We start from the raw sequence: 13,947 nt of genomic DNA on the forward strand, positions 1-13,947 counted from the left end.
ACTCTAGGGCTCTACAACCATGTTAATACCACTCCTACATTAAAGTACATTACAACATGGGGTGCCTAGGTGGCTTAGTGGATTAAGCATCTGACTCTTGATTTAGGTTTAGGTCATGAACTGAGGGTTGTGGGATTGAGCCCCAAGGCCCGGCTCTGCACTCAGTACAGAATCTCCTTGATAGGCTCTCTTTCCCTCTGCCCCTCCCACTGCTCACATACTCTCTCTCTAATAAGTAAATAAAATCTTTAAAAAAATAAATATAATATGCCATCATACTGCACAGCCAATATAGAGAACAAATGAGAATGCATTTATAAAGTGTTGACTTATTCATTAAAGGATTTTACGTCCTTGAAAGAGAAGAGACCTGTATTCTGTCAAATTGCTTAGGCACAGAGTTCCCCACCAACGCAACAAGAAATATTTACACTAAAACACAAGATTTAACTGTAAAAACTTACAAAAGCACCTCCCAAATGCCAATCTCACCTTTCCCTTTACTACTGCTCTATAAATATACTAGATTAAAAAGATTCTCAAAAGCATGTATCCTTAGCCAAGTCGGATGAATTCAGTTGGTAAAGTGTGTGCTTACAGATTAAGTTTAGGGGGAAGAGATGATAGATGCAAAGTTTCTTACATTTCTTTGTTACACTAATGATTTTTAAAATCAATATTCTCCCTCATATCCCAGGAATTAGGAAATTGCAGGCTACCTTAAATTGTATATGTTCACATCTGTAATTGACAATGAAAAGTTACATATAGCAGTAAGACCAGTTACTGCAGGTGATGAATCACTGCAATTATTTTAATTGAATGGAAGAATGAATGAACAGAGGGAAGTCTTTTTATTATAATAACTAACGGAATATTCATGAACAGTGAAAAAAAAATGGCAAAAGTTGTCTTACACAAGCAATAGCACCACCTGCTGATTAATAAAAGCAATAACGTAGGTTAATTTAAAAACCTGGCCAAAGGTATCTTTTCCCTTTAATTCTGTTCCATTTAATGTAACATAATGCAATTCAATAATATAATCTAATTTAACTTGAAAGTTTCTATTTCATGTATTTGAATAATGTGTTTATTAAAAATCAAAGTTAAAAATTTTATTATCAAATGAAGGGGAAAATTATGGTACTATGGATTTTAATTTTTATTTCATAAGTAATTTACTTGTACTATAATTTATTTTACTAACAACTCAATACTGTATATTTAGTTTATGAAATTCCCTGATACCTCACCTAAAATAATGCCATCTTCCTTACCCAGCCTTATTTTTTTGTCATTTATTATCACTTAACATATTATATATTGATTCTGTTTGTTTGTGTATAGCTTTTCATCTGCTGGAATGAAAACTCGCTTAAGGAGAGCAGGGAATTTATTTTGTTTATTGCTGTTTCTTTAACACCTAGGGCAAGTGCCTGGCATGTAATAGACACAATAAATATTCATGAAGGAATGAATGAATATGAAAATAAATGAACAAATGAATATGCAATGCATCTTTAAACTTCCTTGAAAGGATAATAGCTGTGTCAAAGTTTCAAGGTTCTAGATAGATTTTGCCAAATTATACTTGAGAAAAGTTGTACCACTTAATACGCCCTTCACCGCTTTGTAAGGAGACCCATTTTCCCATTTTCTGAAGATTGAAAAGTGGCATTACACTGTGATTTCTATTTGTATCATGAAGAGACAGATCATATTTTGGGGTTCTGCAGACATTTACAATATACTTTTTATTCTTTGCTCATTTTTTTCAGTTCAAGATAATCTATTTGATTCCTTTTTATAATTTCTCTATTGATAATTTATGTTTAGACTTTGTTCTTCTGGTTTTTTTCTTTAAAAAATATATTTCTAGACACAAAAAGATGGAAGACCATTCCATGCTCTTGGATTGGAAGAATAAACATTGTTAAAATGTCTATACTGCCTAGAGCAATCTATACCTTTAATGCCATTCCGATCAAAATTCCACCGGTATTTTTCAAAGAGCTGGAGCGAATAATCCTAAAATTTGTATGGAATCAGAAGAGATCCCGAATTGCTAAGGAAATGTTGAAAAAGAAAAACAAAACTGGGGGCATCACATTACCTGATTTCAAGCTTTACTACAAAGCTGTGATCACCAAGACAGCATGGTACTGGCATAAAAACAGACTATAGACCAGTGCAACAGAGTAGAGAGCCCAGATATGGACTCTCAACTCTATGGTCAAATAATCTTCGATAAAACAGGAAAAAATATACAGTGGAAAAAAGACAGTCTCTTCAATAAATGGTGCTGGGAAAACTGGACAGCTATATGTAGAAGAATGAAATTCGACCATTCTCTTACGCTATACACAAAGATAAACTCAAAATGGATAAAAGACCTCAACTTGAGACAGGAATCCATCAGAATCCTAGAAGAGAACAAAGGCAGTAACCTTTTCGATATCAGCCACAGCAACTTCTTTCAAGATATATCTCCAAAGGAAAAGGAAACAAAAGTGAAAATAAACTTTGGGGACTTCATCAAGATCAAAAGCTTCTGCACACCAAAGGAAACAGTCAACAAAACAAAGAGGCAACCCACGGAATGGGAGAAGATATTTGCAAATGACAGTACAGACAAAAGGTTGATATCCAGGATCTATAACGAACTTCCCAAACTTAACACACACAAAACAGATAATCATGTCAAAAAATGGGCAGAAGGAAAACCCAAAAGACTCCACTCCAAAACTGCTAGAACTTATACAGGAATTCAGTAAAGCGTCAGGATATAAAATCAATGCACAGAAATCAGTTGCATTTCTCTACACCAACAGCAAGACAGAAGAAAGAGAAATTAAGGAGTCAATCCCATTTACAATCCATTTACAACTGCACCCAAAACTATAAGATACCTAGGAATAAACCTAACCAAAGAGTCTAAGAATCTATACTCAGAAAACTATAAAGTAATCATGAAAGAAATTGAGGAAGAAAGAAATGGAAAAATGTTCCATGCTCCTGGATTGGAAGAACAAATATTGTGAAAATGTCTATGCTACCTAAAGCAATCTACAAATTTAATGCAATTCCTATCAAAGTACCATCCTTCTTTTTTTTTTTTCCAAAGAAATGGAACAAATAACCCTAAAATTTATATGGAGCCAGAAAAGACCTTGAATAGCCAAAGGAAGATTGAAAAATAAAGCCAAAGTTGGTGGCATCACAATTCTGGACTTCAAGCTCCATTACAAAGCTGTCATCATCAAGACAGCATGGTACTGGCACAAGAACAGACACATAGATCAATGGAACAGAATAGAGAGCCCAGAAATAGACCCTCAACTCTATGGTCAACTCATCTTCGACAAAGCAGGAAAGAATGTCCAATGGAAAAAAGACAGCCTCTTCAATAAATGGTGTTGGGAAAATTGGACAGCCACATGCAGAAAAATGAAATTGGACCATTTCCTTACACCACACACACAAATAGACTCAAAATGGATGAAGGGGGCGCCTGGGTGGCTCAGTGGGTTAAAGCCTTTGCCTTAGGCTCAGGTCATGATCCCTGAGTCCTGGGATCAAGCCCGCATTGGGCTCTCTGCTTAGCAGGGAGCCTGCTTCCCCCTCTCTCTGTCTCTCTGCCTGCCTCTCTGCCCACTTGTGGTCTCTATCAAATAAATAAATAAATACAAATCTTAAAAAAAAAAAATGGATGAAGGACCTCAATGTGAGAAAGGAATCCATCAAAATCCTTGAGGAGAACACAGGCAGCAACCTCTTCGACCTCAGCTGCAGCAACCTCTTCCTAGGAACATCACCAAAAGTAAGGGAAGCAAGGGCAAAAATGAACTACTGGGATTTCATCAAGATCAAAAACTTTTGCACAGCAAAGGAAACAGTTAACAAAACCAAAAGACAACTGACAGAATGGGAGAAGATATTTGCAAACGACATATCAGATAAAGGACTAGTGTCCAGAATCTATAAAGAACTTAGCAAACTCAACACCCAAAGAACAAATAATCCAATCAAGAAATGGGCAGAGGACATGAACAGACATTTCTGCAAAGAAGACATCCAGATGGCCAACAGACACATGAAAAAGTACTCCACATCACTCAGCATCAGAGAAATACAAATCAAAACCACAATGAGATATCACCTCACACCAGTCAGAATGGCTAAAATTAACAAGTCAGGAAATGACAGATGCTGGCGAGGATGTAGAGAAAGGGGAACCCTCCTACACTGTTGGTGGGAATGCAAGCTGGTGCAGCCACTCTGGAAAACAGCTTGAAGGTTCCTCAAAATGTTGAAAATAGAACTACCCTATGACCCAGCAATTGCACTACTGGATATTTACCCTAAAGATACAAACAGCGATCCGAAGGGGCACATGCACCCGAATGTTTATAGCAGCAACGTCTACAATAGCCAAACTGTGGAAAGAACCTAGATGTCTATCAACAGATGAATGTTTCTTTGATTTTGTTATTAATTGGTTTATATAGTTGGCTGCTCCCACGTTGGGGGCATAGATATTTAAAATTGTTAAATCTTGTTGGACAGACCCTTTGAGTATGATATAGTGTCCTTCCTCATCTCTTATTATAGTCTTTGGCTTAAAATCTAATTGATCTGATATAAGGATTGCCACTCCTGCTTTCTTCTGATGTCCATTAGCATGGTAAATTCTTTTCCACCCCCTCACTTTAAATCTGGAGGTGTCTTCGGGCTTAAAATGAGTTTCTTGGAGGGAACATATAGATAGGTTTTGTTTTTTTATCCATTCTGATACCCTGTGTCTTTTGACAGGGGCATTTAGCCCATTAACATTCAGGGTAACTATTGAGAGATATGGATTTAGTGCCATTGTATTGCCTGTAAGGTGACTGTTACTGTAGATGGTCACTGTTCCTTTCTGATTTACCACTTGTAGGCTCTCTCTTTGCTTAGAGGAACCCTTTCAAGATTTCCTGTAGAGCTGGTTTGGTGTTTGCAAATTCTTTCAGTTTTTGTTTGTCCTGGAAGCTTTTAATCTCTCCTTCTATTTTCAATGATAGCCTAGCTGGATATAGTATTCTGGGCTGCATGTTTTTCTCGTTTAGTGCTCTGAAAATATCATGCCAGCTCTTTCTGGCCTGCCAGGTCTCTGTGGATAAGTCAGCTGCCAATCTAATATTTTTACCATTGTATGTTACAGACTTCTTTTCCCGGGCTGCTTTCAGGATTTTCTCTTTGTCACTGAGACTTGTAAATTTTACTATTAGGTGATGGGGTGTGGGCCTATTCTTATTGATTTTGAGGGGCGTTCTCTGAACCTCCTGAATTTTGATGCTCGTTCCCTTTGCCATATTGGGGAAATTCTCCCCAATAATTCTCTCCAGTATACCTTCTGCTCCCCTCTCTCTTTCTTCTTCTTCTGGATTCCCAATTATTCTAATGTTGTTTCATCTTATGGTGTCACTTATCTCTCAAATTCTCCCCTCGTGGTCCAGTAGCTGTTTGTCCCTCTTTTGCTCAGCTTCTTTATTCTCTGTCACTTGGTCTTCTATATCACTAATTCTTTCTTCTGCCTCATTTATCCTAGCAGTGAGAGCCTCCATTTTTTATTGCACCTCATTAATAGCTTTTTTGATTCAACTTGGTTAGATTTTAGTTCTTTTATTTCTCCAGAAAGGGCTTTTATATCTCTCGAGAGGGTTTCTCTAATATCTTCCATGCCTTTTTCGAGCCTGGCTAGAACCTTGAGAATTGTCATTCTGAAATCTAGATCTGACATATTACCAATGTCTGTATTGATTAGGTCCCTAGCCTTCGGTACTGCCTCTTGTTCTTTTTTTTGTGTTGAATTTTTCCTTCTTGTCATTTTGTCCAGATAAGAGTATATGAAGGAGCAAGTAAAAATACTAAAAGGGTGGCAACAACCCCAAGAAAATATGCTTTAACCAAATTAGAGGAGATCCCAAATCGTGAGGGGGGAGAAAGGGGATAAAAAGAGGTTCAAAAAGGAAGAAAGAAAAATAGAAAAAAGAAAAGAAAAGAATTTTAAAAAAAAGAAAACAAATAAGAAAAATATAAAAAAGAAAATATATATATCTTAGATAAACTAGTTAAAAAACGTTAAAAAAGAAAAAGGTAAAAGTTAAAAAAAAATTTTACCAGAAGGCGAGAAAAAAAAACAAAAAATGAAAAAGAAAAAAATTAAATTAACTGCAAGACTAAAAAGAAATCACAGGGAAAAAGCCATGAGTTCCGTGCTTTGCTTTCTCCTTCTCTGGAATTCTGCTGTTCTCCTTGGTATTGAAACCGCACTCCTTGGTAGGTGAACTTGGTCTCGGCTGGATTTCTTGTTGATGTTCTGGGGGAGGGGCCTGTTGTAGTGATTCTCAAGTGTCTTTGCCACAGGCGGAATTGCACCATCCTTACCAGGGGCCAGGGTGAGTAATCCGCTCGGGTTTGCTTTCAGGAGCTTTTGTTCCCTGAGCGCTTTCCATAGAGTTCCGGAGGACGGGAATACAAATGGCGAATGGCGGCCTCCTGGTCTCCGGCCCGGAGGAGCCGAGAGCCCAGGGCCCCACTCCTCAGTGCGCCCTCAGAGAACAGCGCCAGTTACTCCCGTCTGCCTGACCTCCGGCCGCGCTCCGAGCTCACCGAGCCTGCGACCCGTTCAAAGTAACACCGAGCTGCGAGCTTACTGTCGGCTCTGTCTCTGTAGCTGGCTTTCCCGTTCCAGTACCCGCAAGCTCTGCGACACTCAGACACCCCCGATCCTTCTGTGACCCTGCGGGACCTGAGGCCACGCTGATCCCGCGTGGGCTTCGCCCCGGTTTAGCCTCTGGAGCGATGTCCCTCAGCGGAACAGACTTTTAAAAGTCCTGATTTTGTGCTCCGTTGCTCTGCCACTTGCCGTGAGCCGGCCCCTCCCCCCGGGGTCTATCTTCCCGTCGCTTTGGATTCACTTCTCCGCCGGTCCTACCTTTCAGAAAGTGGTTGTTTTTCTGTTTCCAGAATTGCTGTTCTTCTTCTCTTCGATCTGCCGATGGATTTTCAGGTGTTTGCAATCTTTAGATAAGCTATCTAGCTGATCTCCGGCTAGCTGAAGTAGTCTCAGCCTGCTACTTCTCCGCCATCTTGACTCCTCCCCCAGCAGATAATGATTTTAAAGAAGATATTATAACCAAGACCTTACTGGAAAATATCATTTTGAACACTGTAACAACAGAGAAAATCTCAGGAGAGAAATAAGAACTATGAAAGAATAACCAAATGGAAGTTCTAGAAGTACAAAAAAAATATTGGAAATTAAAATTCACTGGACAGGCTTATGAAAGGATTGAAGATAACCAATGAAAGGATTAGTAACTTGAAGATAGGTCAACAAAAATTATCTAATTAGAAATCTCCCTGCTGATCTCAGAATACATTTCCCTAAAAATGCTAAATCTAAAATGAATCAGTGGCTCACTACTGCCTGAAAATAAACTCTAATCTACTTTTAATTTTTCTAACAGATTATAATTCCTTGCCTTATCATGTTCTGTTCCCTGTCCTGTACCACTGTTTCTTTGATACCAAAGCAATATTTCCAATATTTGAATATGATCATGTCACTAGCCACCATCAATGGCTTTCTACTGTCTAACATACCAGTTTTTCAACTTTATATTTTAGCTGTTCAAAGGAAGTCTAATATTGGATGCTCAAATAGAAAAACTGATTAATGCAGAGAGTTTGTGGTTGCAGCTGGAAAGAATGACCAGGAGCTCAGCCTCCTCACCTCCTTTCTACCCTACAGCAATTCCTAAGAGTGCTTCACAGAAAATAATTTGATTTTTAAACGCTAGACTCTTTTACAGGGCAAACATAGATCTGGTCCAAGAATATCTTTTCGGTGTTATCTCCTGGTACTATCCCATGCAAAATCTTGCACAAAAGGCAACATACTTGGATAACCAGAGGTTCCTTCTGACTGCAACTCTCATCTCCCAACTTGTCTCCTTAAAGAACTACTAATTCTTCAAGCCTCAGCTCTCCAATCAATATTCACAGGCAGAACTAAGCTCTTCCACACCTTCATGGTGCTTACACAAAATAATCCTCCTGTATAGCATCTGTCACATTGTACTATAAATCTTACAGCCTGATTCTATACTAGACTGTCAACACCTTGAGTGAAAATCTCTACATCTCTCTATCACCAGTTTCTAAAATACTCTGATGAGCAGTATACATGCGATGTCTACTGAATAAAAGAAAATATATATAAGTGCTAACCTCAAATCCTTATAAAACTGTTACAATTCTTCAGTCTGAATAAGGTAAAAGAAAAATCCTTTTAGAAAGTTTACTTTTCCAGAATAGAATTTAACATTCTAAAAACAGGTTTAGTGTTTAATAAAGTAAATCTTTAATTCAGTTATTCCAATCAACTCAACACCCCACATTTTAAAATTTTTTAATATTTTCATCAAAATGGCATTTAAAGATTTGTCTATTTTTTCAAGATTTTATTTATTTATTTGAGAGAGAGAGAGCTACACAGAGAGAGAGCATGAGCAGGAGGGAGGGGTAGAGAGAGAGGGAGCAGCAGACTCCCACTGAACAGGGAGTCTGATGCAGAAGTGGATCCGAAGACCCTGGAATCATGACCTGAACAGAAGACAAACGTTTAACAGACTGAGCCACCTAGGCACCCTTATCTATTTATTTTAAAAAGAGAGAGAGAGCAAGCGTAAGCAGGGCAGAGAGGGAGAATCCTCAAGCAGACTCCCCACTGAGCACAGACCCTGACACAGGGCTGGATCTCAGGACCTGAGATGATGATCTGAGCTGAAATCAAGAGTCAGATATTCAACCAACTAAAACACCCAAGTACCCCAAAATGGCAATTTAAAATTATCATGATTAAATCAACTTATAAGTGAATTATTGAGTATCTATTGGGTTATATAGATAATAGAGAACCATTGACCTATGGAATCTTATAAACTATCTAGGGAGCCAACAATAACATACCAAAAATGAAAATGGAAAATATAAAAGCATAATACATTGTGAGAATGTGTACATATTCTATAGACTTAGAATCATCACTGAAATATTGGATGAAAATGAGATTATCTGATACAACATCCTAATTTATAACTAAAAAGAGAGAGACTTTATAGGAGAGGAAGTTAGAAAAACAGATAAATACCTGCGGAAGGTATGAGGAAATGAAGTTAAACACAAGATGGGCCTTAAAGAATGGGTAGAAATCAGTAAGTATAAAACAGTGGTGAGAGCATTCCACAGAAAGGAAAAGATGAGTGAGGATATTAGGGTCGGAGAAGATTCATGAGCCTAATTTGAGCACAGATACAAATTAGGGAGTCGTGAGGGAAAGACTGAATGGATTTTATGGTATTACAGTTCAGAGAGCTTCTAAAGCCAGGCATATTTTGAAGCCATATGAAGCCAGACTTCAAGTGATAGAAAACTTATAAAGCAGATCACTTATAAAACTTCAATAATTTTAACTTAATGGTCCTGGTTTATATTCAAGGAAATTAAGCCACAGAATAATTATGTCATTTCCTCTTAGTTAGGAATAGTACAGAATAACCCCACTCATCACTCGGCTGCTTCTGTAACACTCTGATGAAGTAACTCATTATTTAAGTTCAGTGGGTGAATGTTGTTGAGCTTGGCTGTTTGTTTAGGTTCTAAACAGAATTTGTACAAAGAAGGGTATATATACTCTCTTGTGAAGAAAAGGACCCCCATGTATGCAAACATGAATTCTTGACAAAAACCCAACTCCTCTGGTTTAAAAATGATCATTTTTAAAACTTACAATTAATCCATGCTAAAAACATGCAACTAAAATTTCTATATGAAACATATTGACAGTTTAAAAAAAAGTTCAAAAATTGAACTCTCCATGTTGATTGGGTATAAATTTTAATACTGTAGCTACTTCACCATCTTCTATAATCATGCTTAAAATCAGTATTTCCAGAAAGACAAATAATAGAGAATATACCCATTCCTCAAATTCAACTTAGAGTTTATATGGTCCCATAAATCTAGAATTGATTGAACTAGTATATTCAGAAGGCAAATCAAAAAGATGCAGTCAAGCGCATTCACTGAAATTTTTTTTTAAAGATTGAGAACCAGGTGTGTTATGCATAATCACATTTATGACAGTACATCAGTGATTCTTCACCATTATAACTTACCCCAGTTTTATCACACAAGCGTAAAGTATGAAACGATCCGACAGCAAATAACTCTCCATCTGGAGCCCAGGCAACTGAGGTAATAGGATGCTCGTGAGGTTGTGAATTGTACAAAGGGCGGCCATAACTATCCCATACCTAAAAAAACAAAGTTTTAAAAATCTTATATAACAGTCACCATATTATTACTAAAAAGTTTGTCCTAACAGTAAGGTATTAATTAGAGATTTAGAAATCAACACTTTATAATAGTACTATCTAAATGTCTTTACTATCACATAAGGGGGGAAAGCTGTATTCTTTAAAACCTAAATATCTCAAAAAAAATTTTATAACCTTGTAATAATTCTCCAATTTCACTAAATCTTTGGTTAATCATACAACCTATACATTTGAGTCCTTTAAATTAAACAACAAAGTTTTGAAATATTCAATTTTTTGCTTAAAATTTTTGGTCAGTAAGTGCTCTATCAACTTTACCTAAAAGTATTTATTTCAGTTAAATTTCCTCTAACTTCAGTTACATTAAGTCTTATTTATAGTATAAATTATTTTGGTCTGAAGCTGAACAACTTTCAATAAACCAGTAAGATTGATTTTTAAAACTTCACTTGAGTTAATTTAAATAACCAGTAAAACCAGGAGTTTTATATTCCTGCTCATTAAATCAAATTCTATAGGTCAGTAAGATAGGTCAATGAGAAAGTCAACACTTTAAAATACCACTTAAAATTATAAAATAACAATTTGCCAAATCATTCAAGTTAAAAGATATAGCTAAAGTGAAAGACTAAAAGAATATTCTTATATGCTAAATACTTTTTACCTAAATTTAATTCCTTCAACCAGATGATAAATTCAAAAATCATATACCTTATATTTACAATCCTCACCAGCAGACAAAATCAAATCATTGACAGAGTTCCAATCTACTTTTAGAATAATGCCATCATGAGCTTTCCACTATGAGGGGAAAAAAAAACAAAAAAAAAGAGTTAATTATACCTTCAAGAACACTAGAAAGTTTTGTTTTATTTTGCTTTATTTTATTTTATTTTTTTTTAAGAAAAGACAGTTTGCCTCTCTAATGATTCTCTTAACCTGTCTTTGGAGATTCCCATCTTCCTTTGATAGCTGTTACACATAACCTCATTTGCTTGTTTCATTTCTAATTTAAAGTAATGAAAACACTTAGGATTATGACATCCACTATATAGCTTACTTCCTTATAAATCTCAATTGCCTGGACTCCAGATGGAAAATCTCTTGCTATTGAAGTATTCCAAGCTTGACATGTGTGGTAACACTGGACTGAATCCAAATCTTACTCTTTTTTTACACAGTTGATTCAGTTAAAGATAATGTCTTCATTCTTTTTTTTTTTTTTTAAGATTTTATTTATTTATTTGACATATAGAGATCACAAGTAGACAGAGAGGCAGGCTGAGAGAGAGGAGGAAGCAGGCCCCCTGCCGAGCAGAAAGCCCGATTCGGGGTTTGATCCCAGGACCCTGGGATCATGACCTGAGCCGAAGGCAGAGGCTTTAACCCACTGAGCCACCCAGGCGCCCCTTGTCTTCATTCTTACTTACTAATTCTTTTCTTTTTAAAAAACTTTTATTATATGACCATCTTCTTTACTAGTCTGTTCATTCTCTTCTGCATATTTTCCTAAGCCTCATTCTTTCTACCTTCATGTCACTGAATTACATAAGAAACCTCTGTATATAAACTTTACCACATAACAAAAAAAGTTTTCCACAGATATGTACATATTCTATACACATATATAGAATGCATTACATATATGTCACCCAGAAATTGATAATCTAGTAAGTAAGCATGGATCCCCTCTTGCTCTCCAATACAATAAATTCATGTGCCCATTTAGCATATGCATTTTTCCATGTTTAAGGCAGAATAATATAACTGAAAAAGAACTAATTTTCCTTGAAGACCACAGGTACATTTTAATGTCTGAGCCAATTATCTTCACATCAAAGAGTAACTGATGTTAAGGGCTCTCTCTCTATAGACCATTCCTAACCTACTGTTCCTTCTTTTTTTTCTTTCAAGATTTTATTTAAATTCAAGTTAGTTAACTTTTAGTGTAGTGTTAGTTTCAGGGGTAGAATTTAATGATTCATTAGTTGCATATAACACCCAGGGCTCATTACAACACGTGCCCTCCTTAATATCCATCACCCATTTACCCCATCTTCCCACCCACCACCTCTCCAGCAAACTTCAGTTGTTCTCTACAGTTAAGAGTCTCTTATGGTTTACCTCCTTCTCTGTTTTTATCTTATTTTTTCTTCCCTTCTCTCATGTTCATCTATGTTGTTTCTTAAATACCACATATGAATGAAATCATAGGGTATTTGTCTTTCTCTGACTGACTTATTTCACTAGGCATAATACCTTCTAGTTCCATCCATGTCATTGCAAATGGCAAGATTTGCAATGGTGAGTAATATTCCATTGTGTGTGTGTGTGTACCTTTTTTTCATCAGCTGGTGAACATTGGGGCTCTTCCCGTATTTTGGCTATTGTGGACATTGCTGCTATAAACATTTGGGGTGCATATGCCCCTTTGAATCATTATGTTTGTATCCTTTGGAATAAATACCTAGTACTATAATTGCTGGGATATAAGGTAGTTGCATTTTTAACTTAAGTTTTTTAAAAATTTATGTATTTATTATTTTTTTATTTAGCAAAGAGAGATCACAAGTAGGCAGAGAGGCAGGCAGAGAGAGAGAAGGTGGGGGGAAGCAGACTCCCCGCTGAGTAACGAGCCTGATGTGGTGCTCAATCCCAGAACTCTGGGATCATGACCAGAGCCAAAGGCAGAAGCTTTAACCCACTGAGCCACCCAGGTGCCCCAACTTTTAACTTTTTTCAAGGAACCCCCATACTGGTTTCCAGAGTGCTGCATCAGTTTACATTTCCACCAACAGTGTAAGAGGGTTCTCCTTTCTCTACATCCCCATCAGTATCTGTTGTTTCCTGAGTTATTTATTTTAGCCATTCTGACCTGTGTGAGGTGGTATCTTATTGTGGTTTTGATTCATATTTCCTTAATGCCTAATGATGTTGAGCAACTTTTCATGTGTCTGTTCGCCATTCAGATAGCTTCTTTGGAGAAATGTCTGTTTATGTCTTCTGCCCATTTCTTTCTTTCTTTTTTTTTTTTTTTAAAGAGTTTATTTATTTATTTATTTGACAGAGAGGGATCACAAGTAGACAGAGAGGAAGGCAGAGAAAGGAGGAAGCAGGCTCCCTGCTGAGCAGAGAGCTGGATGCAGGGCTCGATCCCATGATGCTGGGATCATGACCTGAGCTGAAGGCAGAGGCCTCAACCCACTGAGCCACCCAAGCACCCCAGTCTTCTGCCCATTTCTTGATTGGATTATTTGTTCTTTGTGTGTTGAGTTTGTTAAGTTCTCTATAGATTTTGGATACTAGCTCTTTATCTGACATGTCATTTGCTAGTATCTTCTCCCATTCTGTTGGTTGTCTTTTGGTTTTGTTGACAGTTTCCTTTGCTATGCAAAAGCTTTTTATTTTGATGAAGTCCCAATAGTTCATTTTTGCTTTTGTTTCCCTTGCATCCAGGGACGAGTCTAGTAAGAAGTTGTTGTGGCCAAAGTCAAAGATGTTGCTGCCTATTTCTCCTCTAGGATTTTAATGGATTTCTGTCTCATATTTAGGTCTTTCA

General features: G+C 36.9%; 1 protein-coding gene across 6 annotated transcripts in view; it reads right to left on the reverse strand.

Annotated features, from left to right (window-relative positions):
* IFT80 (intraflagellar transport 80) overlaps positions 1 to 13,947 on the reverse strand; it is a 114,040-nt gene that overhangs the window by 59,163 nt on the left and 40,930 nt on the right. For all 6 annotated transcript variants that reach the window (XR_006609130.1, XM_045088573.1, XM_045088571.1 and 3 more), the window contains 2 exons: positions 11,100 to 11,189; positions 10,227 to 10,364 (listed from right to left, as the gene is read on the reverse strand). Coding sequence is in view for 5 of the 6 variants with exons in the window: in XM_045088573.1 (XP_044944508.1) it covers positions 10,227 to 10,364; positions 11,100 to 11,189 (228 nt within the window). In the remaining variant the exon portion in view is untranslated. The remainder of the gene's footprint in view (positions 1 to 10,226; positions 10,365 to 11,099; positions 11,190 to 13,947) is intronic.

This window comes from Mustela putorius, unplaced genomic scaffold (genome assembly GCF_011764305.1).
Source record: "Mustela putorius furo isolate JIRA1106 unplaced genomic scaffold, ASM1176430v1.1 tig00003834_pilon_pilon_pilon, whole genome shotgun sequence".
Lineage (NCBI taxonomy): Eukaryota > Metazoa > Chordata > Mammalia > Carnivora > Mustelidae > Mustela > Mustela putorius.